Source organism: Megalobrama amblycephala, linkage group LG3 (genome assembly GCF_018812025.1).
Source record: "Megalobrama amblycephala isolate DHTTF-2021 linkage group LG3, ASM1881202v1, whole genome shotgun sequence".
In the NCBI taxonomy this organism is placed as follows: Eukaryota; Metazoa; Chordata; class Actinopteri; order Cypriniformes; family Xenocyprididae; genus Megalobrama; species Megalobrama amblycephala.
The window spans coordinates 51,439,531-51,467,513 of record NC_063046.1 but is presented as its reverse complement, the minus strand read 5'-3'; the positions used below and the strand labels follow the sequence as shown (position 1 = coordinate 51,467,513).

The window sequence follows — 27,983 nt, the reverse complement described above, 5'->3', positions numbered from 1 at the left end:
CAGCTCTATATAGTGTCTTATTATTCTAATATTATTTGTTGATTAAATATAAGACATTTCTCAGGCAGTATATAAGGATCTTTTAGATGAATTTGAGGTGTGCAGATCTAGCCTTGGTTGACTTGGTTTCAACCCCTCAAAGTCTTGGTCTTATCTTGGTCTCAAGAGGGAACGTTCTCATAAATTTGGCTAACGTTCCTGCAAGGTTCTCTCAAAGTTATGAACAAATGTTCTTCTCAAAGGTTAGCACAAAAACGTTATTTATACACGTTAATTTGTAAAAGGTTAATTTGTATATTGTCATTAGTATTTGATGAATATTCTCATAATTGTGGCAGAAAACATTCATTGAACATCATTCTTCAAACGTGTATTAAAAATTAACGATCACTAACTTTTTGGCTTAATTCATGCATTTGCATGCATGAATTATTAATTCAAAAAGTAATATTTTTTTATTTTTGTTTTTGTTTGTTTTATTTTGAGGGAGTTACATATCTGTCCACTGCAGTGGACACCGTGCATCAGCGGTATAAAAAGTGATTCAACAGAACTTCTTGTTTGGTCTGAACACCCCCCCCCCCCCCCACATTTACAAAGAAGAAATGGTGTGAATATACATAAGAACATAAAATAACAACAACAATAGAGGGGGGGGGGGGGGGGGTTGGGGGCATTCTATGTCTCAAAACTAATTTTATTAATTTAAAAATGGCCAACTTTTATTTAAAACAATTAAAACCAGTATCATTTGATTTACCTTCTTCCACCAATAAAACTATTAATAAAATAGGTATTATTCATTTAAAAAAGTACACTTTTATATGACCTAATAAATAAATACTGTAAGCACTGAAATAAATGATAAAATCTGAATGAATTCTATTTAATATTGTTGTTTAGTAAAACTATTCAAGTGTAAATTATGTAATAATTTTAAGTAAAACAGACAAAATAAGGCAGAATCTAAATATAGGCCCAATCGGCAAAATATACCCTTTGGCACATAACGTTTGGGGTGGACAGATGTATTTTCTGTCACAGAAAAAAAAAAAAAAGATTAAAATCTGGATAAAATCTTATTTAGCTGAAAAAATAGTTTTGTACCTGTCTATCTAATAATAAAAGGATTTAACACTTATTCCTGAGGTGCATCTCCTCTTCTCTTCACTATTTTGAATGCATGATGCAATATCTCAAAACAACAAAGACAATATTTAAACGGAATTGTAATGCTTTGGGGGTTCACTGCTTGGTGGTTGGGACATGGTACAACAACTTAAATGGTTCAAAATGGCTTCCAAATATCTGTCCACTCTAGTGGATGCCATGCATGAAAGGGTTTTAAACAATGGCTTAATGTTGGATGTTACAGCAAAATCCCGTGTTGAATGAACAAAGCTCAGTGTGACCATTACTGATGACAGCTGATGAAAGACAAATAAACTAACAAAAGTCAACTAAAGCAAACACATTTAAATGAAATCTTCAACATCTAAACCTTAGATGTTCTTACCTTACCTTAGTAACCTTAGATGTTAGTACTTCTGTAGATGAATGACAGAAATACAGTCAAACTTGAATCACTTAATTATCTCATTAACTGCAGTTGCTTTAGTGTTACTTTAACACTCTTGGACGCATATAGACATCAATGTTCATTTAACACTGAGGATTTTTCTGTGTATCACGTCACTATAACATTCTCCATTGTATTAACCCCTTCAGACCTGGCGTCCATTGGAATGGACATTACATATTTCTGGCTCTAAACCAATAAAAAATCTCTGATTTCATGGTATAAATAATGCTTATTACTGATTGGTTGCTGATTATCCAATCACAATAGAGAAATGACTTTTTAGCTTGATCTGAGAGTGCTTCAGACATCAGACAAGACAAGCATGGCTCTGAAGCTCGAGAGAGGGAGGAGTAAGTGCCTAATTTTCATGAAAAATGTTAATTCATGCTAGCCTAATACATTTTCTCTCAGCATAATTTTAACAATTTCAAGTGTTAATATTTCAAGTTATTTTGAAAATATTTCATTTAATTAAGTTATAGGATTTTTTCAAAGTTTAATGTACATCCCAATGGACATCAGGAGTCAAGAGATATTAGGCAGCACTCAGTTCATTCATGCAAAGAAACAAAATACCTATATGTATTTCATAGCTAAGCTATGACTTCACAATTGATTTGTTTTATGTATATAACCTGTTTTTCACACAATCTTTCTTTACAGTATAAAGTCATAGATTTCCTTGAACACCTTGTAAATGGAGAGTTATCCGATCTTGACTGCTTGGATTCAGGAAATGAGGCAGATGAAAACGAGAGTAAGTGTAGATGTTGAGAGTATAGTACAAAGTTTTATGCCTTATATAATATGTAAATTGCAGAAAATGCATATGAGGTCACGAGTGAGAACATGGAAAAAGAGTTATAAATGTGATTGTTTTGTTATTGGACGAGGGACAGAGATAAGGGACAGTGGAGATGTATGCATGCATGAAGAACTTGAGGTGGCAGCTGAGGTTGAGAAGAAAGTGTAGTGACAGAGGATCAGGAAGGAGATTACAGTGAAAAGAGAGGAAGATGATCATGAGCAGATGACAATAACCAGGAAGCATGAGATTAAGTGGCACCATAGGCCATTCACCACAATCATCGATACTTCCTTTCAGAATCATCTGATTTATGACAGACATCCCATGAGTCCATACGAATACTTCAAACAGTATGTACTAGATGCGCTCTTCGATCTGATGTCTGACACCACCAAAATCTATGCCATCCAAAGTGGCACACTAGGTTTCAAACCCACCAGTTCAGGGGAAATCAGAACCCTCATTGGTCTCCACCTTGCTATGGGCGTGATGAAAATGCCAAGAGTCTCCATGTACTGGGAAGCCAGGATGGACACTGGTATTTTTCGAAAACACCATGTGCCGTGATAGATTCTTCCAGCTTCGGTCACATTTGCATTTGGTCAACAATTTGGAGAGGCTGGCAGAGAACAATGATGTGTTTTATAAGGTACGTCAGTAACACTTTAGAATACTGATCCTTCATTAATGAATAACTACACAGGAACAAATGAATAATGCATTATTAACACTCTAGTAACTACTATTAACTAACAAGAAACTCTGATTAATGAATTAGTAAGTAATAGTGCTCAGTTGAAGGTGGTAGTTCACTATTAACTAATCAATAACTACTGTGTTTTCATTCCTCCCAGAGAACTACTAAGAACTGCTATATACAGGTTCATAATTAACATGAATGATGCATAATGTATAATTAATTCTAAAGTAAAGGCCTTGGTAACCCTCTAGTAATGACTGAAGTATTACTAAATACTTAAGAAGGAATTACTAATTATTTGGATCAGTATTCTAAAGTGAAAAGCATGATAAATCTCTAGTAACTACTGAAGTCTTTGTAAACTTTTGATGTTTTTGTATGTTTTTGTACAGTAATTCCTTATGATATATTTGGTAACACTTAAGTAATTAGTGGGTTACCATGATCTTCACTTTAGAATACTGATCCAAATAAGAAGTAGTTACTTTAGAGTTATATAGTAACTCTTGAGTTATTACTATCCAATACTTTACAAAAACCTCAAAAGTTTACACTGACTACAGTACACTCTCAGAAATAAAGGTACAGTGAGGGTACAATTAAGTACTTTAAGGTACAAATTTCACAAATGTGCCAGCAAAGGAACAAACATGTATCCAGCTGAGTACCAAAAAGTACCTTTCCAAAGAAAAGGGGTACACAATGAAATATGCATGGTGAAAGGTACATATATGTACCCTTTGAAAAGGTACATTGTCATATAAAGTAATAGTTAAGGTACAACATTCACAAATGTACCATTAAAGGTCCTATCGTGTTCCCATGGGGTACTTAGAAGTACCTTTTGGGTACACATCCTGTAGGGTACAAAAAAGTACCTTATTCAAGTCAAAGGGTACACTTCCTGTGGGGTACTAAGAAGTACTTTTCAAGTTACAGGGTACACAATCCTCTGGGGTAGCAGCTACTTATGCGTGCCTTTTCTAAGACTGATAGAGCCTTTGTCATAATTTGTAAATGTGGTATGCCTTGGACAGATTGACACAATAAATGTGTTATCTCCTGGGCGGGCAGTTTGTGTTTATGAAAATAAAAACAATACATATATTTCATATGGTAGCACATAAAAATCTCTATAAATAATGAATAATCATTTATAAAAATAAATATACATTATATATATATATTTCAATTTATTACACGAAATGTTAACGGCTGTTTTTTGTCGGCCAATCACGTCACGCCTCTCGTCTTTTCAAACTGCGGCGGCTCGCGCTCTTTTCACTCCGGCCTGGTTTGAGGGGAATCGCGATGCTTTGGACCGTTCCGTAAGTTACGGTAGATAATACTTGTTAAAATGCGTAGTGCTGAAAAAAACGATCATAGAAATAGTTAGCTAACAAATATGTTGTTAATTAGTTGGAGAGTGGCGACGTGCGTCGAGCAGTGTAGCGTTAGTGAAGTGTTAGCCAGGCAGAGCGCACGACAAGCTGCCCAGCACACCAGATCATTATAAACAACTAAAAGAGTGCATTATAAGTGAAGGATTTAACGTGGAGCGTTTGCTTTGCTGCATCAGGTACGTTCACAGTGCTCCTGTGATGTGTTTTGCGGTTGACCGAGTGAAATGTTGTCTGTTCTCATCGCATTACTTTCTACGGTATGAATTTTCTTCAAGGACGTTGTCAAGAATTTGATTTGATGTTGACAGAGATGAAGGTTTTACCGATTTCACGTCAAGCACAGGAGCCCTACCACAAATGCTGGAGAGTGCCGTCAAATCCAGGTAACGTATTTTGTTTTTTGTATAGTAAATGTATTTTTAATGTGAGGATATTTTAGATGACTTTTTTAGGCAATATAATTTGCAATCTATGTTCTGTCTGTCAATCTATCTTATGCCTTGGTTGTTGTCAGCTGGCCTCTAAATTTCTCATGATATAACTTATTAACATGCAGCTTACAACATCATCTGACTGTTTGATAGATATTAGAAATGAATGTATTTTGTTGAGATCAATACTTTGTTCTTAAATTTTTTGTTCTTTGATTTAATCAGCAGTGAAGATGAACATCTAAGGGGACTCCCACAATGGCTTGAGTACTAATGCTGCTCAGATATGCTGTGTGTGTAGGTCTCATTGCATTTCAGTCTTTACTTATTTTCTTCTTTTACATAAAGTTATAAAAAAATAATTCTACTCACCCTCATACTGTTACAAACCTGTGTGAGTTTCTTCTGTTGAACACACAAGAAGACGTTCTGAAGAATGTTGGTAACAGGACACTTGATGCTATCCATTGACTTATAGTATTTTTATATATTTTTTTCCCAACTATGTAAGTCACAGGCTACCGTCAACTGTCTGGTTACCAGCATTCATTAAAAATATATTTTATGTTCAGCAGAAGAAAGAAACTCGCACAGGTTTGGAAAATGAGGGGGAGTAACAATAACATTTTCATTTTTTGGTGTAATATCCCTTTAAGATATTTTAATAGACAATGCAAAAGTTGATATATTTGCTGATACTGATATATTTTGAAAATGTTTCCTCTTTTGGATAAGTAACAGATGGAAAGACTGAGGAGTTGAAAGCTGATTCTACCCTGGAAAGGAGTAATTTTCTCTTTTAGAGGGGATGGAAGACCAAGCAGATACTATGTAAGTGTGAAGTCTTTACTTACACGCACATCTCTTGTTTAATTTATCATAACAAATATTCATTAATATGACTTGACGTGAAGGAGGACAGATGCAGGTAATTGCACATGTTGATCTCTGACTGTTTAGGTTTCTTTAGTGCAAATCTATGGAGCTGCTGTAAATACATAATAATGGTAATGGTACACATTCAAGTCTTAATGAAAAAAAAAAAAACCTCTTCACCCTTACTAACTTATTTAACCTTAAAAACACATGCATTGAGTGTAAAATGTGGACAGTTTAGTCTTAAAAAAATAAATAAAATAAACTTCATGGTTGCCATCCTCTGTGGCTGGCTTGTCAGTATTGTAATATTGTGGTTATCACAACAACCCTAGGCCCATAGGCTGCTCTTAATTAGGGCCGCACGATTAATTGCATGCGATTGTCACGCGCATTTCGTCAGTAAAACCGGTTCCCTGATTACTGCTAAATCGCCATCACCTGCTTTCAAATGAAGCGGCATTTAATAGACAGAACCGTAGATCACTGACAAGCCACGCAATATCGCGTTCATATCGCAGATGAATCGCCTTCGATAATGAACGCGATATTGTGTGGCTTGTCAGTGAACTACGGCTCTGTCTATTAAATGCCGCTCCATTTGAAAGCAGGTGATGGCGATTTAGCGGTAATCAGGGAACCGGCTTTACTGACGAAATGCGCGTGACAATCGCATGCGATTAATCGTGCAGCCCTACTCTTAATCCTACACTTAAACATTTGTTGCATCTCTAATCTGTTTTCATTAATTTTCAGATTAAAAAGTGCTACACAATGATGGTTGTTCTTGCATATCTTCTGCCACCGTTGCCTGGAAGTCGATGCAATGTTAAATCTGAAATTTCATTTCTTTCAATTTAATTTTGTACCGGTAAGTTTTACATGGACCGTTATTTTTGTAATGATGTCTTGATGCATTATAAACTCCTAAAATGTATTTATTTTTTCCCTTAACTCTTAGCGTGGAGCCACTATTGCATCCCTCTGCAGCAGTTTTGAGACCGCATCAAAGACCAGACCACAGCCGATCTACATTGGAAGTTTGAAGAGCACAACATGACAGTACATCATTACGAGGATTGACAGAGTAACCATTCCTGTGGATGAGGGCCTGATGTGCTGTGGACAATATATTCTAGGTGTGAAACTTGTCCTGTCCACCACAGATTAGTTTGGTCTTTTCTTTCTAAGACTGGAGCATCTAATATTGAAACACCACATTCTCTTTTTAAAACTGACATCGTTTCGCTAGAAAACAACCTCTTCTTCAGCTGTGATTGCGTACAGCCCATTTAAACACTTCAAAGACTTTTAAAACTGCATTGATTTGGACTTAAAAACGATGGTAACCAATGAACTCCATTGTTAGAAGAAAAATCCAGAAATGTTTTCCTCAAAAAACAAAATTTCTCTCCCACTGAGGAAAGAAAGACATGGATATCTTGGATGGCATTGGGTGAGTAAATTATTAGGAAATTTTCTTTTTGGGGTGAACTAATCCTTTAAGCATACAATGAACACTCACAGTAGCTTTTAGTCAATATAAAGCGTTATGTTATCTTATGTTATGTTCTTACACTGCAGTAAGTAATGCATTCATAAAGTGATTCTCTATTAAAGTTGTTTAAATGTGAAAAACTTTGTTTATTAAAGTTTATTGCAAACGAAGATTGTGGTGTGCGGTCGTTATTCTCTTTCCAGTATTTTAATTTGTACAGTTTAACTTCTTTTAAATCATTGATTGTGGGAAAACAAAATATTGCTTTCTTTTGCTCTCATTCTTTTCTATTTATCAAGGACATTTTTGCCACTTTATAGGTACAATGGCATCGTCGCTGGGGTGGTACCCCTAACGAGAACAAATTGGTACCATCTAATGGGGTACATTTTTGTACCAGTGGATTAAGGTACAAATGTATTGCTAAGGTACCAAATTGTCTCTCAAAAGGTACAATATAAAAGGGTACCATTGCTGTACCTCGGGGGTACCACCCCAGCGATGAGCCATTTGTACCCTCAAAGGTACATATTTGTACCTAAAAGGCACAAACTGTAGGGGTACTTCTTTGTACCCATTAATATGGTACAAGTTTGTTCCCCTTGGGGGTACTGCCCAGCGACGAGCATTTGTACCTTTTTTTGGTCTTTTCTGTACCTTTATTTCTGAGAGTGTAGTTACTAGAGAGTTGTCATGCTTTTCACTTTAGAATACTGATCCAAATAATTAGTAATTCCTTCTTAAGTATTTGGTAACACTTCAGTCATTATTAGTGGGTTACCAAGGCCTTTACTCTAGAATTAATTATACATTATTCATTATTCATGTTAATTACGCACATGTATATAGTAGTTCGTAGTAGTTCTCTGGGAGGTATGAAAACACAGTTACCGATTAGCTAATAGTGAACTACCACCTTTAACTGAGTACTATTACTAATTCATTCATCAGAGTTACTTGTTAGTTAATAGTAGTTACTAGAGTGTTAATAAGGCATTACTCATTTGTTCCTGTGTAGTTATTCATTAATGAAGGATCAGTATTCTAAAGTGTTACCGTTTTGACTACAACACTAATTATCTGTAAGTCACGTCATTCTCTCTGACTACAGTACAAAACTCATCTGTATTGAACTCTCTCACTCAAGTCCTTTTCTATTCTCAGCTGTGACTATAACCGTTCTCCATAGTGACAGTGACTAAAGTAAATATCAAAGATGGAGACTCCCATAACACTGCAAAATCACAATTTACATGATTTTATAGTAAACTAGAACCTCCACAAAACACACAACACACTTAAGATGTGTGCAGTGACAGAATAATGACTAAAATGGATTTCTTCAGTCCTCTTATAACAACAGATGCGAATAAGTATTGAAATATTAATTTTAAATGAACATTAAACAGATCTGATTATGAACACTCACCTGATACAGTCAGTGTAACAGCAGCACTGATGTCTGTCTGTGAGTCTGATCTCACTCCTCTACAGCTGTATTCACCACTGTAAGACACTTCAGCTGTGAAACTGAACTCTGAAGCTGTTGTTGTGTATGGATTTAAAGGGTTTCTATCTTTAAACCAGCTGTATGCCCACTGAATGTTTCCTCCTCCCTGTATGTCACATGTGAGAGTGACTGTCTCTCCTCTGAACACACGCTGATCTGGCGTCACCTTCACTACAGGTTTCACTGAGAAACATAGAAGTAAATATTGAAAACCATTGCATTATCAGGATCACTATCATGAACTCAAAACTTCCTTATGAGAAAAAACACTATTAAATTAAAAATGTAGTTTGCATGTAAATTGTAATAATTACATTAAAAATGTATGCAAGTATTGGTAAAAACTAAATGAAACTGATATATTTATCCAGTCAGTCCTTAGTATTATTTTTCTAACTGTTCTGTCCAGTAGATGGTGCTGTTTACAGTCAGAATGTTTTAAAAGGTCTGACAGGAACTTCTAGCTGTCTGTTCTCAAGCCTTTATCTCTCCCAGCCCTTCAAACCAAACCATACTGAATGAATAAAGCTAAGCATAGTTGGTGCACAAGATCTTAATGACACACAGTCATTGATTACAGTGAACATTACAACTGCAGCACCTCAGCAAATCTCTCTCTGCAAAACTCATTTCTGTTTTATAGTGGATTATGATCTTTTGAAATCAATGTCTGACTGAACTACTTTACAACTGCAAGACTGTTTGATTGATTTGATATCAGATTGAATCTGTAATGTTTTTGCAGCATAAGGAACCACAGTCAGATGATTCTGTGAAATGTGCAAAACATGGACATAAAACATCAGCAAAGAGGAAGAACAATTGTGGGGTCTTGATGTATCCAAGTAGACAAATAAACAACTATAACACAATTCACATTAGTTTAAAAAAAAAATCTAAATTTACTGTAGTACTGCACAGTATCTCCAGCATGTTGATTGAGCTCAGAGTGGATGAAGGACATCAGCACTAAAAGCAGAGGAAACACAGATATGAAGCATTTCCATTCATTCAACACAATGTAAATCACACACTGAAACATGTCTAGAGTTTATTCTACATGAACTGAAAGTGTTTTTCTGTTCTGATGCTCATCAGGTGAGAACGGATTTATTCTCCAGCATTTAAAATCATCACGCACATTGACATCACAGGACTCGTGAACTGATACGAGAGTCAATTCACTAATGATTCACTGATGCTCAACAACAGAGAAGCAGTTTGAACCACTGAGCTTCACAACATTGATGTTATTCTCATCAATAATGCAATGTCAGACTGTGGTTTTCAGTAGTGCTTCTGCAATGTAGTCCTTCGCTTGTTTTGTTTGTTTCTGAAGTTTATGCGTTTTGCTCCCTTTTCTTGTATTTTGCTTTTCTATTTCTATTTATCAATTTTATATAATGAAAGATACTATAAAAATGTATATAAATGAATTACATACATGTTAAAAGCAAATATTAACATTAATGTGATTACAGTTTTTTACGATTGCTTAAGCACAATTTTGAAAACAGGGCCCGGTTTGTCAAAACACTACACACAATTAACACAACCCTACAACAAAGTAGCACAACACTTCAGATCATTTGCAAAATGAAACACTTCATTCAAAACTTTAAATTAATTTAACAAAACCCAACTTTGACACCGTAAGGAACACACATGGTTCATACATTCTGATTCTGTTTGATTCATTTACACACTGCTGTGCTCAATCTTAAACACTTGTAACTTTTATACTTTTCTAATTATATAGTCTGGGTTTGATTTTTTCAGAGATATTGTTAGAGTAAAGTACATGAATATATATATATATATATATATATATATATATATATATATATATATATATATAAACACAAGATCAGTACTGCACATTTATGAAAATATTTATTTCTCACCACATTGTAAAACCATTCAATACATCAATGCCTTTCCAAAGGTTATATTTTGCACTGAAAATTAGAACATATTCTAAATATAATATATTACACAAACAAAAATATTTGTGGAGACAAAACACCAAAGCATCATCTCTTGGCCTAGCTGGATCTGGCCATAGCGCTTCATCCACATCTCAGGCGATGTCCTTTCACGCAAGACAGCGAGGGAAGAATCTTCTTGAAAGGTGAATCCATCCTTGCACAGATCCTGCATCAGTTCGGTCAGGCCTTCTCCATGGCTTGAATGAGGCATATCCTGACACAGGGCTGGAGATTGTAAACCTTCCATGCCAAAAAAACAAACAAACAAACAAACAAAAAAAACAAACAAAAAACTCCTCAATGGGTTTAAGGAAGGGACCGTATGGTGGGATGTATTGGAGTGAAAATTGTGGATGCTAGAAACCAGTTTTTTGACCAGGGCAGATAGGTGGAAATTTACATTGTCCCATATGACAATGTATCTCATCTGCTCTGCATCCATTTGGTCTTCTGCTGTGACAATTTTTTGCAGTCTGTCTAAAATGTGAATATGTGGGCCGTGTTGTAAGACCCTAAGTTGGCATGCAGGTGGAGGACCCCATTCTGTGTGATTGCAACATACATTGGGATGTTACCACCAAAGAAGTGACATTATGTTAGATTTCTGTGTCTAATGTAGAGAAGTGTGTTTAGTGTTGTGCAAAACAATGTGTGTAGTGTTTTGCAAAAAGTGTGAGGCTGAGAATGTGCTTATAGTTGTGCAGATCTAGCTTTGTGTTTTGCTCCTTGAGTGTAAGGTTTTGCTAATTGTGGGAAAATTTTAATTTTAGTGTGTAAGCAATCGTAAAAAACTGTAACATTTCACACACACGGTTCTTCACTGGAACAAAACAAGCTACAGAAGTCAAAACCAAATTAGGTCAAAGTGTTTGAGACACAACATCACTTCCTGTTTGACTTAGACACCATCAAATGTGACTTTACAGTGGGCTGCAAAAAGTATTTGGACACTTAGACACTGGTTTCACAGACAGAGCTTAGATTAAGCCAGAATTAGCCCTTATTTCAATTAAGTAACTTTTATAAACGTGCCTTAGAAAATCACATATGCATCTTGAGACAAAACAATGACATATTTTTCAGATATGTTGGTGCAAGTTGCTTTTAGTTCAAACAGCTCAAACATGCATTTTAGACTGGGACAATGTTAAGCCTTGTCTATGAAACCGGGGGAGAGTGTTTTTTATACAGCACAGATTAAATGAATCAAACCCAGTTCAGTAAAGTGAACCAGAAAGAGAAGCACCTGCAAGTGACCTGAATGCTTTTGATGTTCACAATGTAAATGGACTTTAAAAAAAGGACTCAGTCGAATCACAACAGTAAACTTCAATATATTGCAGATTTAATTATATATTTTTAAATGTAGGCCTAAGATCATTTTCACACCTTTTATGTGTCTGAACGTCACTATTGAGTTTTACTCATATATTGTGTGGAGCAAAGTTGGACCAGGTGCAGCTGTTTTCGTGGGCAGAGCTGAAATTCATCTGCTGTGCATATAAGCTTTGAGGGAAGTCGGCTCGACGAGTTCTCTGTCCTGCTTCCTCGGCATTGTTACACGCGTGTGAGCGTGCTTCTAGCCAGGTGTGGGTGTCATTGCTGGATTAGCCTTTAAATCCTCCTCGCGTGGAGCACAAGTTGTTAGCGATAGGCCGGTAAATGTTCAGTTGCCCTTTTCCCCTTTTAAAGCAGACTGTTTGTAAGAAGTGGGAGGCCCTTTTTGTTTAATTACCCTTTTCTCCTGTTTACTGTTAAGAAGGGAGGTAAGACTTATGTGTTTTGTTTTGTTTTGTTATCTTTTCCAGGGAAGACCTCTAAAATTAGGCAGAACAACCCTCTTTTGTTTATTGTTTTGGCCGACCAAAACCCACTGACTCCAAGCCACCTTTTTTTCCTACATCAAAGAGAACTTAACCTTAATTTAAGAAATAAACATTTCCTCTCTGGTTCAACCTGTGACACTGTGGTGTGTTTGTGGGAGCAGGAGACCGGACTCCGGGCAACACACGTTACCAAGTGACGCTCTCTGTGTTACGATCAAATGTTTGTTGGTACAGTTCGTAACACATCTAGTTTATTTGAGTGCTCCAAGTGCTCTCGCCTCAGTTAGAAATAATTCATAAGTCAACACAATAGATGATATCAGTTCCCCCTAAAATGACACAAAAACAAACCATATTCAGACCACATTATTTTAATGTGGGTGTTGTTTGCTTGGGGTGCTCAAACATTTGTGTTGACCTATGAATTATTTCTAACCGAGGCGAGAGCACTTGGAGCGCTCAAATAAACTAGGTGTGAAAATGATCTTAAACCACATTTAAAAATGTATCAATATATTTGCAATGTATCAAAACAAGTAACATTTAAATAAATGTAGCACAAAGAGTTTTCAATCAAGACATTTCTCAAAATAGTGTATTAGCTTTGCAAAATATGAATGAACAAATATGTTTAATATGAAGGCAAAAGTCTGACTGTCAAGCATTGGTGGAACATGTAACCTGTGGTTATTCTCTTTGACACCCATCTGAACTGACTTCATACAACCACTAAAAATGAAGTTCAGACCAAGTGGTTAAAAATAACTGAAAAGTGTTTTAGAAAAGAGAAGAAAAGCTTGAGCATCATTTCTTGGTAGATGCCACTTGGTTTGATAAATGTCCATATGACAATAAGTGGCCAAATACTTTTTGTAAATCGTTTTCTATAAGAAGGGCATGAGAATGAAAAGTGTTAGAAAAGCTGATTGTGTGATATAACTTTTTGACCTTTTTTCAAATAAAATATTTCTTGTATCATAAATCAATGACATTTTGCTTAAAAATAACAAAAAAAATTCTCTAAGGACAAAAAAGAACAATTGGAACAAACATATAACAAATGTTACAGGTTATAGCACTTTTAAAACTTTCTAGAATTTTCTGGAACTTTTTTCTTTTTCTTGGTATACATATACAAATATATATATATATATATATATATATATATATATATATATATATATAACCCTGTAAAGCCCACTGTTGCAGAATTGCAACATCACTTTCAACAATTTAAAAAAAAAGGCTTGCAAATGTTTTTTTCTCTCAAGACCACATTTACAAAGTTAATGGATTCTATTGTTTGTCCTGACAATGCTATTGGATATAAGAAGTGTTTATAGGTCCGGTCATCTGGCCATGAAGTTTTTTGTGTGTTTATTACAATGTCTAGAACACAGATATATTTAGTTATTTTGGAAAACATTAATCAAATTTGATTTAGAGATTGTTAAGTCCATGTTGTAATTCTACAACGTTGGGCTAGAGTGGTAGTTAAAATAGCCTGTGCTCCTACATGTTACATAAGGACACTGCACTTCTCACATGGTCACAAATTGAAATTTAAAACTGTTAGATTCATTGTAACTAAGTTCTAAGTGTGCTTTTCTGTTAAATTTGTACTTAGTTTAGCTTAGACCATAATTAAACACAGGAATAAACTGTATGTGGGATTTGGAACTCCATCATCCAGAGCAGTATCTGAAACTCCCTGTATCTTTGTAGTTTATTTGTTTTTTAACTTCTAAATGATCCTGAGATTTTTTTTTTTTTATGAGTGTTGCCTTTAGTAGCAGTTTATAGCATTAGGAGCTCTGAATGTTTTTGGGGGATATCTGATGCATTGTTCTGGGACAGGTGTGAATGGTCTTGAACATGAACCTGTAAGTGCTGATGCATGTGTTCCTTTAGTATGATAAGTAGAGGGCATAATAGGCCAGCCAGACAGTATTGTTTGAATGTAGTAGTGGAATTTTGATTAGCATTTGCATTGAAATTATAATACTTTGATGGATAATACTTAGATCTCTACCCTCGACACATGGTCTACCACCCTGTCTATTCTTTCAGTTTATCTACTACAGTATAAGACGCATATGTATTATTCACCTATTTATTTTTTTACTTTTTCCATTTCAGAATGCCAAGATGTCATCGGACCACCATCCACTGGATGTACGCAAATACATGATTGCACATTTCACAGTAAAGACGAAGAGAGGACGCTGCAGACACTGCAATAACGGATACACAAATACACTGTGTAGCAAGTGCAATGTTCGCATGTGCTTCTCAGATGAAAAGAACTGTATTAGGGATTAAAAATGCAAAACACAGTCTTCATTCAAACCACATTGAAAGTGATAGAAGAAAAAGTTTTATAAATACAAATTTTTCCAATATTTTTATTAATAAATGCTTATTCATAAAAAATATGATTGTTGTGTGATTATTACTCATGATATATACTGTTATGGGGCTTTGTAAGCAATCAACCCTGCAAATTAATGCTTAAATGCTCTGTATATCTGTTCAGACAAAGTGAGCACAAATACAGAAATTCTGCTCCTAACTAGGCCCAACGTTGCAATATTACAACGTTTCCCTAAAAACTTACTAAAAAGTAAAAAATCGGAAAAATCTTTAATTTCTACATCAGAGGCCTCCTACAACAATATCTGAGAGGTCAAAAAAAATGTTTGCTCTTTTTTTTTCTATATTTGGGTTTTACAGGGATATATATATGAGAGAGAGAGAGAGAGAGAGAGAGAGAGAGAGAGAGAGAGAGAGAGAGAGAGAGAGATTTATGAGCACCAAAAAGGACCATATGAGATTTCAGCAATCACATTAAAGAACAGGAAGTGTGGCTTTAGAAGAATCTTCACTAGAAAAAAAAATGCAGAATGCCACTCCAAATACAAATTATTGGACAGTTCCAGTTTCTTGGAGCAGAAATCAATGGAAGAAAGAAAGAATAAATTAAAATTATGGAAGAATAAATTAAATGTGTTGGATCAAGTGATATAAACAAAGCTTTTTAAGGTGCTGAAGATTAATGATGAATGTGTCAGGAGGGGATGCCCTGAATGCCATATAATGCCCTGAATGAACTTTTTGATATCACAAAAGTAAACGGCCAATGGTGCGATCAAAGTGATGGAGGAAATGCTGTCTGCAGGAACAAACACAAACTGTTTGATTTAATCTAAGCAATAAGCAGTGATGTTCAGTACACTGTACAAATATTAAAACATTTGTGAGCTCTTTCTTGTAATAATATGTGCAATATGCATATTAAATAAAATTCCAAATGCCAAAAACATTTTTTTATTATTATTATTTCAGGGTGACCTTTTCTAAAAGGATACTGAAAAGTTAATTTCTTTGTTTTAGGCAAAAGTTCATCGAAATGAACAGGAAAACAAAGTTGTATTAAAGTAAATAACTTTAGTGTTCAATCGCTGTTCTCAAGCTCTCTGAGCCTCTGATGGAGAGTTTATTTAAAGATACAGAAACACACAACACTAACTCATATTAACACAAATACAGGGCTAACATTTTCACATGCATTATCACACAGATAACTGAGAACAATGTATTAAAAAAGGAGAAAAACTAAACAGAAGATGTTATAAAATATGATCAAATACTCACAGATGAGAAGCAATGCACTGGACCCCATACTGTCACATTATCGACTGTTTTCTGTGTGTGAAACCAGACACTTCCTGTGTTTGAAAGAAGTGATGAGGGAGGAGGAGACAAAACTACTCAGAACTGCAAACTGAGAGAAAGAAAAGAGATATCCATTCTAAGATATTTAGCTACTAATTTAGTGTGCTCAAGTAGTTATAACTCTGTTCATCTTGAAAAATCATATTTTAAAGAAGTTCTAACGGTGACTGTTCTCACACTGCATTATTTTGTTCGTTCAGTCACACCACAGATAGACAATAGCCCTGTCCAAATACCCACACTAGCAGTCTTGGCCATTTGAGACTGCGTACACGCGACAGGAAGTAAGTGAGCAAGACTGTCCCATGTCTTAAAAATGCCCAAGTGCAGTGCCCTAACACACACTAAAACCACACTATCTTGCGTATCCCATCATGCATTATGTTCGGGAACTCACATGCCCCGAAATCGCGAGATGTCAAGGAAAGCATTGTAAGTTAAATTAATTATTTATTACATAGGCTATAATTTGGTAGTAAAATATAAAGTGTTGCACATATTATTGATGCAAAGATGGGTAGGCTGTGTGCATTTTGTATGTCATTTGCAACTGCTTTTTATCACTGAAAGAAGCTCCACAATTTTAATATTGTGTCTTCTGTTAGTTACATAACGACCACTGAACAGACATTTAGAAGTGTATTTTAAAATGCAAAGCACTGAAAATAATAATAATAAAAAAGCTCTGTTAACACTTGCATTTTTTTGCAAGACTGTAAGTGTGTCCCATCGGGTAATCAAAAGTTCTACACACACTTGCGGTCTTCACGCCTACTTGAGCACTTGAGCCAAATACAGGAAATACGTCATATAAGTAGGCAAGTGGTCAAGTGCAAAGACCGCAAGTGTGGGTATTTGGACAGGGCTAGAGTGATTACAAAGTGAAATCACCACATGACGTCCAATGTATAAGGCCTGCTCTACATCAGAATCTATATTATCAGTTAATAAAATATATAGTTTATAAACCATAAATGTAAGTTCAGTTTCATAAAACCTAAGAAGTTGATGCTTTTTTTTTTTTTTTTTTTTTTTTTTTTTTTTTACTGTAAAGTGCTGCTAGTTTTTTTTTTTATGTATTTATTACTGGTATTTTTTTAATAGTGTGTGCGCCTGAAAAAAAAAGCCACCAACTTCTGTATTTTCTTAATGTGTCATTATTATTTTGGGAACTCGTCAAAGACATTTTCTGTTCCCCAGGACCTCCGTAGGGCTTTTAGTATAACAGATGGATCTAAACAAATGGTTGGAGTAATGGAAGCTACTAACCTAACATAAGGGAGCTATGACTTTTTGTGTTAAAAAGAAAAAGTTGACAGGGCCCTGGAAAAATGAGTCCTGACCTTTTAAAAAGTTTACTTAATGTGTGTTAACAGACCCTGGAACATACATGGCTCCTGTTGACCAGCGATCTGCAAAGTCGAGTAGCACGATTGTGTTCTTTGCTGCTAATAAAGTGGATGCTTTTGAAATAGCTTGTTTGTTTAAAGCTTGTTTTACAGGAGGATTGATAAAATAAACAAATAATCCAGTGTATCTGTCATTATAAAACGATAAGTTACTGTCCTTGATTCTGATTGGTCAATAGCTGTGTTTTATTCACGATAAAACATGACTATGACCGCTTCACCCAACGGTTCTGTGTATCATTACACAACACCCTTAGCAACCACTCTTTAGCAACATAAACTGTATCAATTGATATTGTTCATTGAAGCTTACTGTATTATGCAGAAGAGTTTTGTGAGAAAGAGATTGAGTGAGCGAGTTTATTACCTGCATTAAGATTTAGTATTTTCCTTCAGGTCAGTCCTATGTTCATAATAAAAAATCTGTTTAAATCGGATGTATTATCTTGTCCTTTTAACATTTAAGGGGTTTTCCCATGACTGACAGTCGAAGTATTTGTCAGTTGCGTCTTGTTCTGTGTTCACAACAATTCAGTCTTTTCAATGTAAAAGTCTTCGCTACCCTTACGGAACAAAAATATATGGGAATATACTGCAAAATACAGACTTCTAGTTCCCAGCATGCTTTGCTTCTGACTGTTAAAGCAGAGTAAATGTTAAAATTAAGTGCTATTTTATGTGTTTTGCTCAATATTGATATAGGAGGAGATCTGTTAGTGTTTAAAGTTGTATTATTTAAAAGGTTTTCTGGTATGTGTGAGTTTTCGGGGTTACCACTGTGTTGAAGAGTATAGAGTCTGAGGTTAGGTTTATGATTGGCTGAGCATCATTAAGACTATAATAACTTTATTTAAAAAGTAGTGGCTGTGAACAGTGATAGTCTCTTTGGTAGAAACTTTAGTACAAGGTGTGCTTTTGTTAGCTAACTTGAAAATATGAAACATTCAAAATGTAAATTTTAAAATATAAAAAAATGTGTTACATAATATATTTTACCATATATGTGTTTATGCTGCATGAGTAAATATATCTGCAATATATTATGCATGTAGTACCATATCTGATCACATATAACTCTATATATTATGAAGTATATTACTGAATATAAAATTACATACATTATGATATATTAGTAAATATATTATCACATATTTTTCAATATATGAAAAGTGGCAATTCCTTATGTATTATTCAATATATTGTAATATATTTATGCAATTTATTTTTCTGTCTATTTTCAAATATACTGTTAAATCATGTAATATATTGATCATTTATTAAAAGGGAAATATATTTTCTTTCCATAAGGGTACTGACTGACACACTCATAAAAACAGTCTTTGCCTCCATCTAATGGCGTAATAATGTAACTTCTGTTGCTGTTCACATTCAGGGAGTATTTTTTTCCGGTGGAAGGAAGGCTCATAGTAAGAGTTTACTTCATGAAAGTTGCATTGTTACTTTTGGTTTTAATATTTGTATTGTGCGGTAACCGTTTTATAAAAGCAATAAGGTACTTAAGGCTAGCGCTGTATCGTGCAATAAGTCATGGCTGAAGGGGTTGCAGGAACTCTGCTTCGCATCATGACCTAACAACGCCCTTCTGCCATGACTTATTCACCGAATATATCACAGCCTCTAGTACCTTATTGCTTACTTAAATTCGGGCAAAATTCAACTGCTTTGCTGTCACCAAAGTGATTTTGTATGCATCACCATATTACACCTTGAAGACTTTGCAGCAATTTGTCAACATTTGAAGCCCAGCATGAAAGAAAGTAAACAAAGAAATTCATTATAAGATATTTCACTTCATTTTTACTTTAAAATTATCAGACTCAATATGTACAAATGAACATGAATAACTTATTTTTGTGTGTGTGTGAACATTCCAGAGGCACTTAAATCTCTTAATAAATATTATTTTTATTAACACCTGCTCTTTAAAACCCTGTTTAAAAAATGAAATGAAATGTGGAGGATTTTAACTGTTGACAATATGATTAACTGGCCAGTTTACGGTCAGGATGCGACAGAAAGCAACCATTAAAGACGGAATTGTATAACGTGATACTTATGTCCCAAAGTTGTGTACTCTTCTGCTACACACTCAGAATTATGTACTTTTTTTTCACAAAAAGAGTACACACTTTTAGGTTGTAGTATAAGCAAGGCGAACTGGGACGCAGCACCAGTGCCGAAATTTGTGTTTGGTGCATCACTTAAATTGTTCTGTATATGTGTATAAATATCCGCATTGTTCCTTAACCAGAGTTCAATCCCATACTGTCACATAATGTCGATAACGTGATTTTTATTCATATTATTGGATAGACCGATAATTGGCCAAAATAAGATGCGAAACATGTTCATTTCATTTCTAAAATGAGGGTAGTTTAGAAGTGAGAAGTGGTGCTTCGTCCAGGCCTTCCTGAATACCGACAAGATTACTGAAAAAGGGAAGTCAGTGAAAATTACACAGACATTCTGTGAATCTTTGCTCTTGTGATAGTATTATGAGGTTTATGAAACTAAAGATGCTGAAAAAGCATAAATGTTTCCCCTATGGTTAAGCAGAAACAGCAGAAGTCAAACCACAACTGAGTTAAACTCTAAACATGCTCTCTGTAATTTTCTTACTAAAGCAGCTAAAGTTAACAGTGCACAAATGACAATACATCTTCAATGATGAGCTAAAAGAAGCCACCCATGTTCTCTGAAAACTTAAACCCACAATATAAGAACAGCTGTTTATAGAAACAACCTGCAAAATGCTTTGATTCTGCTGCAAGGTACAACTGCTAAACCACCAGAGAGAAACATCTGATCTCGCAATGACGACATTATTTATAGGGCTGCCTACGTTTTTATTTTTATTTGTATGGTTATTAAACCTCTCTCTCTCTCTAGACTATATACAAAAGGTAAAACTACATAATACAATGCTAAAAGAGGCAAAATCTTATGGCCTTTGTGGAAACAGTGTCGTTTTGAACTGAGTTATAAAACACATCTGTAAGTTGTCTCAGGAAGTTACAGACAGATGTGGCGTGTGCTTCAAGCTGCCCAACAATTACTTTTCAATGAAACACTCCACAAGTCCCTCAGTGATCTTTCTTTCATTAAAGCCACTGTCAAAGTGCTAATTCAACACATGAAGGAAAAACGTATGTATGTGTATGATGTGTATGTTGTCTACCACTTCAATTTTGCTTCAAACATGAGCAGAGAAAACACGCGAGTGACGCGACAAAATCGACCAAGAAGAAAGCAGCTAAACACAACTTTTTTATCTTTTATAAGGAACTTAAATCCTGGATACTCTCCTTACAACCAGCTCCAAAATTTCAATTTTCATTTGTATGATAGGCCTATTATCCTGATTTTGTAACCTGCAATTGTACTCTCAGTTCAGTGGTGTATTAAAATGAGTAGGCAAAGTCCTCATTTATGTCCCTGTTACACAATTTTAAGTTAACATTACATAAAAAGAGAGACCAAATACAATTCTATTTTGTATTTTTACACTATGTAATGTTCTATTTGTTAAAACGAAGTATAAATTTCATCAAGTTAGTGTCTTTACTCATTTTTACATTTATTACAAAATAATAACTAAAGGCAGTAAAAATTTAAACAATATATATTATTTTTATACTAATATTCAGCTTTTCTTTTTTCATTTTCAGCAGTCATCAAGCTTGTACACACTGCCAATGGCCACAGATACGAAGATGTAGGCTACCTTTAATTTCACCACGCTGATTACTCACTAAAACCCCCCGCAGTCATCATGTTTTCAGGCAATTTCGAGTTTGATTTTGACATGACACAAAGCGGTGATATCTAAGTGACAGTTGTTTACTAACTTTTTAATTAGTCTTCCCATTAACGCCATCATGCAGTGCGTTCCAAACGGGATATATTGCCCTCCGAAGGGCACTTCAGAGTGAAAACAATCATGGCCGCCATATTGAAGGGTTGTTCCAAACCGAAGTGCTCAAAACTGGCCACTTCAAAGGGCCCTTCGGAATGAAGGATTTTGAAGGGTACAACTGATGGACACTTTGGGCCCCCATGATCCTTTGCACAGGGAAGTTGTTTGATGTCACAGAATAGGTACAGGAGGTTAGGAGTTTGATTTTACCTATAAATATTTTTCTATACTACTGTAATATTTGTGCGAGTTAGATTTGGTACATTATTATGGTCAAAATGACATTGTACTTCAACAAAAATTCTTTACAGCTCCCTTTATCAGTTCATTCAAATGTTTCACATACAGACACAATATACATTATATTTAAAGTAAAAGACTGGCAGTAGCTTATAAAGTTACTACAGTAAATTAATGCGTATTAATACAAAGAGTAAACCAGGGGGAAAAAGACGAAAGCGCATTCTTGTTTGTCTAGTTAAATTGACGCTGAAGTGTGTTCCAAAAAAATTGTTTTTTTTGACTCCTACAACATTCATCCCTTAGAAGATCTCACTCCGGAGGGTAAACCCTTTGAAGGGATTAGGGCATGATAGGGATGAGCCCTTCCGAATGGAACGCAGGCCGATTTGATGAGAATGCACATGAAAACAAGAGGCGGGATTTATCCACAAACCAATCATGTCCAACTAACTGATCATATCAATCATAGCAATTGAGGCATTGCCTCCTCTCACGTGACTTTCCCCATTCATTCTCAGAGGGAGTACTCACACTAGGCACGGTTGCATTGAACCGAGCTCTGGCGCGATTGTCCCCCCTGCCCACTCCCCCACTGGCCTGCACTCACATTGCCCTTAAAGGTGCTAAAGAGGATGTTTTGTTTTATACATTTTTGCAATATTACTTGAAACTGTCTTTACTACTGAAAAATACTATTTATTAGGTGCACTGAAAGGAATAAAATATATACATCATCTGTGCACAAGTAGGGCCTAAAAACATCAGCCAATCATTTATGCGATGTGGCCATCTGGCTTGTCAATCACTGCCGTGACATTCCTTGTGAAGACGTGCGCGGATTGGCTCTCTGGCTTGTCATCCTGCCATGACTTCCTTGTGAAGACACACGGTTGCGCGCTCCAGTAACTTTCCACACTCTACAGGCGCTGCATGCAATGTTTTCGTCGGGACTCGGGAGACAGGAATAACAACTGCAGATTATGAGTTACCTGCGGTGAGTCCGACATAATGAATCCACTAACACGATAACAGCGAATGCCGGTGGTAAACACTCGTGTTTTCCAATACTCGTGGACGAGTTTTGGGAGGCGTTCCCTCGAAAGGAGGGGGGGTTGTTCTTACGCATGCGCTCATTTCAAATACTCAGTAACAGTCTTTGGTTTCTCAGTCGACGAAAAGATCCTCTTTATCACCTTTTAACGTTCAAGGCCGGAGCATGCTTACATCATATACGATGCAACTTTTTGAATGAAAGAAATGCACTTTCGCTAAGATACTGCCTAATATATTTATCATTATGTCATGCAGCGATTTTCTCTTGCAAGTATCAGAGGATTATTATGAAGGCAGCTGACGTTAAAGTCAGGCATGAAATCAAAATTGACGCTATTTACTTTGTTAGTGCATATATTACTAGTCTTGTGGTGAACAATTAATCCGTGCAAGTTAATACACAGAAAAAAATTGTTTGTCGTGGTAATCTTTAATCAAAATCTGAAAAGTGACTTCCGGTCTGGAATGGCGTTCCTTCTCTGATGACGTCAGTTTGACGGCTTGGGCTGAAAATGCTTAAACCACTCCCCTACAACCGTTAGTCTGCTATGAGCGAGAGATGGAGAGGAGGAGCGGTATGGAAAGCCTTTTAACATTTAAAAGTTAAGTTCGACTCTCCGGAATTAACGTTGTAGATATCACCGACGTCTTTCTGACTAGTCGGAATTACATTTTGGATAGTCGGAATTGTCATTCGAGATATCTGTAACGTAATTGTGACTAGTCGAAACGACAGATAGAGATATCTGTAATGCAGTTTTGACTAGGCAAAACTGAATTACAGATATCTGCAATGACGTCATTGAAAACGACATTCAACTCGTCACACATCTTAAATGACAATTGCAGATATCCGTAATTCAGTTTTGCCTAGGCAGAATGAAGGTTAAAGATATCTCAAACGTCATTATGACTAGTGATTATGGCATGGTGCCAATCAGTGCTAATTGCGAGTTAACAGGTGCGATTTGAATGATTAGAACAACAACACGCTCTGCTCCCGCCTAAAAGTGCCGGCCTAATTTGCATAAAGATATCTGCAATGTCATTTCGCCTAGTCAAAACTCTAATTCGAGATATCTGCAATTACATTTTGACTAGGCGGAATGAAAGTTACAGATATCTCAAATTTCAGATATCTCTAATCAAAATTCATTTCAAGATATCCATAACTTGATAATAGATATCTACAATTAAATTATGACTATCCCTAACTCCAGTTTGAGATATCTACAACGCCATTTTGACTAGTCATAATTCCAGTTACAGATATCTACAACGTCATTTCGCCTAGTCAAAACTTAATTTGAGATATCTGAAAAGGAACATGTAGATATCGTGAATTGAGTTGAATTAAAGATATCTTGAACTGGAGTTGTGACTAGTCAGAATCAAATTGTAGATATCTCAAACTGGAATTACAGATATCTACAATCCAGTTACAGATATCCGTAATTCACATAGTGGATATCTGCAACTGAATTGTAGATATCTGTAATGATAAACCCCATACAAATGAATGGCAAAAGTGATGTCATTTGTCCTAGGAAGAATGTCTTTGTGGATATCTGAAATGTACCCCCCAGATAGCAAACTGACTCCGCAACGGATCCGCCCCGGCGGTATCACAAGCTCCGGAACGGATCCGCAAAACGGGTCCGGAACGGAGTCCACTTGCACAGCGCAGCGGATCCGGAACAGATAAGGATTGCGGATCCAGTTCAGATCCGGAAGAGACCCGCCCCGTGTCCGCCGATAAAGTAGTTCATCCGCCGCGGATCCGATCTGGACCCGTTTATGAAGCAGCTGATCCGCCGCGGATCCGATCTGGACCCGTTCATGAAGCAGCTGATCCGCCGCGGATGCAATACGGACCCGTTTATGAAGCAGCTGATCCGCCGCGGATCCAATACGGACCCGTTTATGAAGCAGCTGATCCGCCGCGGATCCGATCTGGACCCGTTTATGTGGTTCATTTGGTCTGGATACCTTTCAGATCACTCTCGAAATAGTATTCTGGCCAAACTGGCTACACAGAAATATTTAAAATCTAATGGACCAACATCAGACAGACTGGATTGCTCTATAAAAGCTTGAATATTTAATGTTTACCTTTATTAATATTAATAAAACATGATGAAATCATTCAAAACTTTAGCCAGTTACAATAAAACTATAAAAATAGTTTGTAAATATATTTACAGTATGTAATTACTATTACTATTTTTATAGTTTTATTATTTATGTACATTAATAGGTATTGAATAGAATTACAGAAAATGAAATGCAACCATAAATTGTACCAAAAACATTTTTTATTTAATGAAAAATAACACTTAAGAGTAAATATTCGAGCAACATTTTTGTTATTAATGTTGTAAACAGTTGTACTGCTTCATTTTTTTGTAGAAACTGGATTTTTTTTTTAAGATTCTTTGAATAGAAATAAAAACAATTAAAACATTTATTTAAAAATAAACTTGAACCTTCTTTATTTTATTGTAACTGTTGTGATTTTAAATGAACACTTCAAAACACTGAAGTTAACATTGGCTACGTTTACATGCACCCAAATAATCCATTTGTAATCGGATTGACGGCTCAATCGGATTGAAAAACGTTCATGTAAACACCTTAATCGATCTGAATGAAATTTCGATCGGATTGGAAGGGGTGGTTTATTCCTTTTCTAATCCGATCAAACAGCAAAAAATAACCATGTAAACATTGAATCCGACTACTTTCTCAATAGTATTCAGAAGCCGTCTGGGGCACAACAGTGCAATGCTGACACGCATTTAAAGTTAACGTTCACGTCTTTAGTTGTAAAGATGTATGTCAACAGGCAGTGGCGTATGTATCACTTCGTCACAATATTGGAAATCTTCCGTTTTAAGACAAGACGGGGAGCCAGTGGATATCACACAAGAAGCAACGTCCAAACTTTGCGCAAGAGTTATGCTGATGAAAAAGTCTCAAACTCGGTCAGTATTCACCACAAAAAGTGACGGAGCTGTCTGAGGCTGCTTTAACAAAGCATATTCTCAGAGACAAATTTCAACATAAAATGCTGATAACGGTAGCCTATGTAACTGTCTAAATTTATTCCATTATTTCACTTGTGGCCGTACATATAGGCTAGTGAAACAAATGAGAATAATAGTATTTCGTGTTAAACAGGTGGTTTGTTTTTTAAAGTCAGTGCTTGAAGTAAAGCTGCGCTTAATTTTCATTGACATTCTTAATAACTTTAATTATAGGCCTATAATTCATTGTATCAGACCTAAAAAAAGTTTAAATCATTTTCAAAGATAGCTAATAGCCTAATCTTATAAGTTATATTATCCTCAGAGCACGTCAGTTATGCGGCGATGCGCTATGAAATTGTGGGGCAAATTTATTATAATATTAATTTAATAATAAAAGAAAGAAGCCTAACCTAATAGTAATAATAATAGACTAGAAGTATGTAACAGGCCTACATTAATTGGAAATACCAAATCCTCTTAATATTGCCAAGATTTGCTGCATTTGACAATATCTCTGACTCTGTTGACGCAACCTGGGTTACCGCAAGTGTGATTGATATGACATCAAAGTTTTAATCGGAATGTATATAAAACAAATATAAATGGATATTTGAATCAGATTACAATGTTTATAGTACATGTAAACAGATCTGCAATCAGATTCAATTCATTCAGATTGACGAAAATCGGTGCATGTAAATGTAGCCAATGATACTCTGAAACTCTACTGTTGGGTGCTCACAGTGGGACGGTTCCTGGAGCTTCCCCTATCAGCTGCCAGGCTGAACCATCGTATTGTGTGTTTTGTAATGTCTTCATCAGTGGAGGTACGTGATACATGGTTCTTTCTCACAGCACCTGTAATACACAAGCAGATTTTCATTTAAAAAATTAATTCACATTGAAGCTACCAGTTTTTTTTTTTTTTTTTTAAAAAGGATACACATAACCACTGCTTTAAAAACAAAAGTGTACTATCTGACATTTATAGGTACACTATGTAACTTTTGGTGCTCTAGCGGTTAATAAACAGAACTACATGCATCTTGCGGAAGAACATTACAGCCGGAGCTACTTCTCTCTGTTTATGTCTATGACGAGTCACACAGATACTGTGCTACTCCACAGTGCTGCCGACCAGAACCAGTCTGAAATAGTCCCAGTATGAACTCACTCGTTACATACATTTTGAACAACAACAAAAAAAGTTATGTGTTGGCAAAAAAAAATAAATGTACTTAAATTTTTTAGCCAGGCAAAACTTATTACATTTACTTACACAGGAGGAACTTCTTGGACTCCATCTGGTTGAATGCGGGAAAGGATGTTCCTTGTGACACATTTTGTGTCATGGCGCCCAACAGTTGCACGGGATAAAATAGAAAATGTAACAAAAATCTTGTCAATTTCTTATAGTTGAAGGGTTAGTTCACCCAAAAATGAAAATAATGTCATTTATTACTTACCCTCATGTCGTTCTACACCCGTAATGCCTTCGTTCATCTTCAGAACACAAATTAAGATATTTTGATTGAATCTCATGGCTCGGTGAGGCCTACATAGGGAGCAATGACATTTCCTCTCTATGATATGAAATAATGATCTGAAACAACATTACATGAGGTGGAGAATTGTCAAATGTAAACAAAAATAGACTCAAACTAGTATACTACAACTAAGGTTTACTGATACAAGTGGGTTTTTAAACTTTAACCCATCAATTATAGGTATGAATTTTTTCAAATGGCACAATTATTACATGTTAAAAGCTGTAGTTGTGCACCATTATCAGTATTTGACAAAATAGCTGCCTAAATCAAGTTTAACAACAGTTTTTAATCTTACTTTCCTCAGACGTTTGGTAAAGATGAAATACAAAGAAGAATACTCCAAAAACACACTGGCGGCACTTGAATGAGCTGTAAGCTGCAACAGAACACACACACACACACACA

At 35.6% G+C, this 27,983-nt stretch overlaps 1 protein-coding gene and 2 long non-coding RNA genes across 12 annotated transcripts in view; 1 reads left to right on the top strand and 2 right to left on the bottom strand.

Annotated features, from left to right (window-relative positions):
- LOC125264075 (B-cell receptor CD22-like) overlaps window positions 1-16,419 on the bottom strand; it is a 31,923-nt gene extending 15,504 nt beyond the window's left edge. Inside the window, exons 1-3 of the mRNA XM_048183320.1 lie at window positions 16,277-16,419; window positions 9,715-9,777; window positions 8,728-8,991 (exon numbers count right to left, since the gene is read on the bottom strand). Coding sequence (XP_048039277.1) covers window positions 8,728-8,991; window positions 9,715-9,777; window positions 16,277-16,304 — 355 coding nt within the window. The 5' untranslated portion in view covers window positions 16,305-16,419. The remainder of the gene's footprint in view (window positions 1-8,727; window positions 8,992-9,714; window positions 9,778-16,276) is intronic.
- On the top strand, window positions 4,345-7,468 carry LOC125265652. Of its 9 annotated transcripts, none has more exons than XR_007184316.1 (6): window positions 4,345-4,669; window positions 4,769-4,876; window positions 5,150-5,221; window positions 5,666-5,755; window positions 6,557-6,671; window positions 6,762-7,468. It is a non-coding gene; the product is annotated as an uncharacterized LOC125265652 (long non-coding RNA). The 9 variants fall into 9 exon arrangements; XR_007184318.1 differs by having other exon boundaries at window positions 4,346-4,669; window positions 4,802-4,876; XR_007184317.1 differs by having other exon boundaries at window positions 4,802-5,221.
- A 9,127-nt stretch (window positions 16,420-25,546) lies between the features above and the next one.
- Window positions 25,547-27,967, bottom strand: LOC125265654. Of its 2 annotated transcripts, XR_007184325.1 has the most exons (3): window positions 27,874-27,967; window positions 27,308-27,631; window positions 25,547-26,886 (listed from the first exon to the last, which is right to left on the bottom strand). It is a non-coding gene; the product is annotated as an uncharacterized LOC125265654 (long non-coding RNA). The 2 variants fall into 2 exon arrangements; XR_007184324.1 differs by lacking the exon at window positions 27,874-27,967 and having other exon boundaries at window positions 27,308-27,864.
- Between the last annotated feature and the right edge of the window lie 16 nt (window positions 27,968-27,983).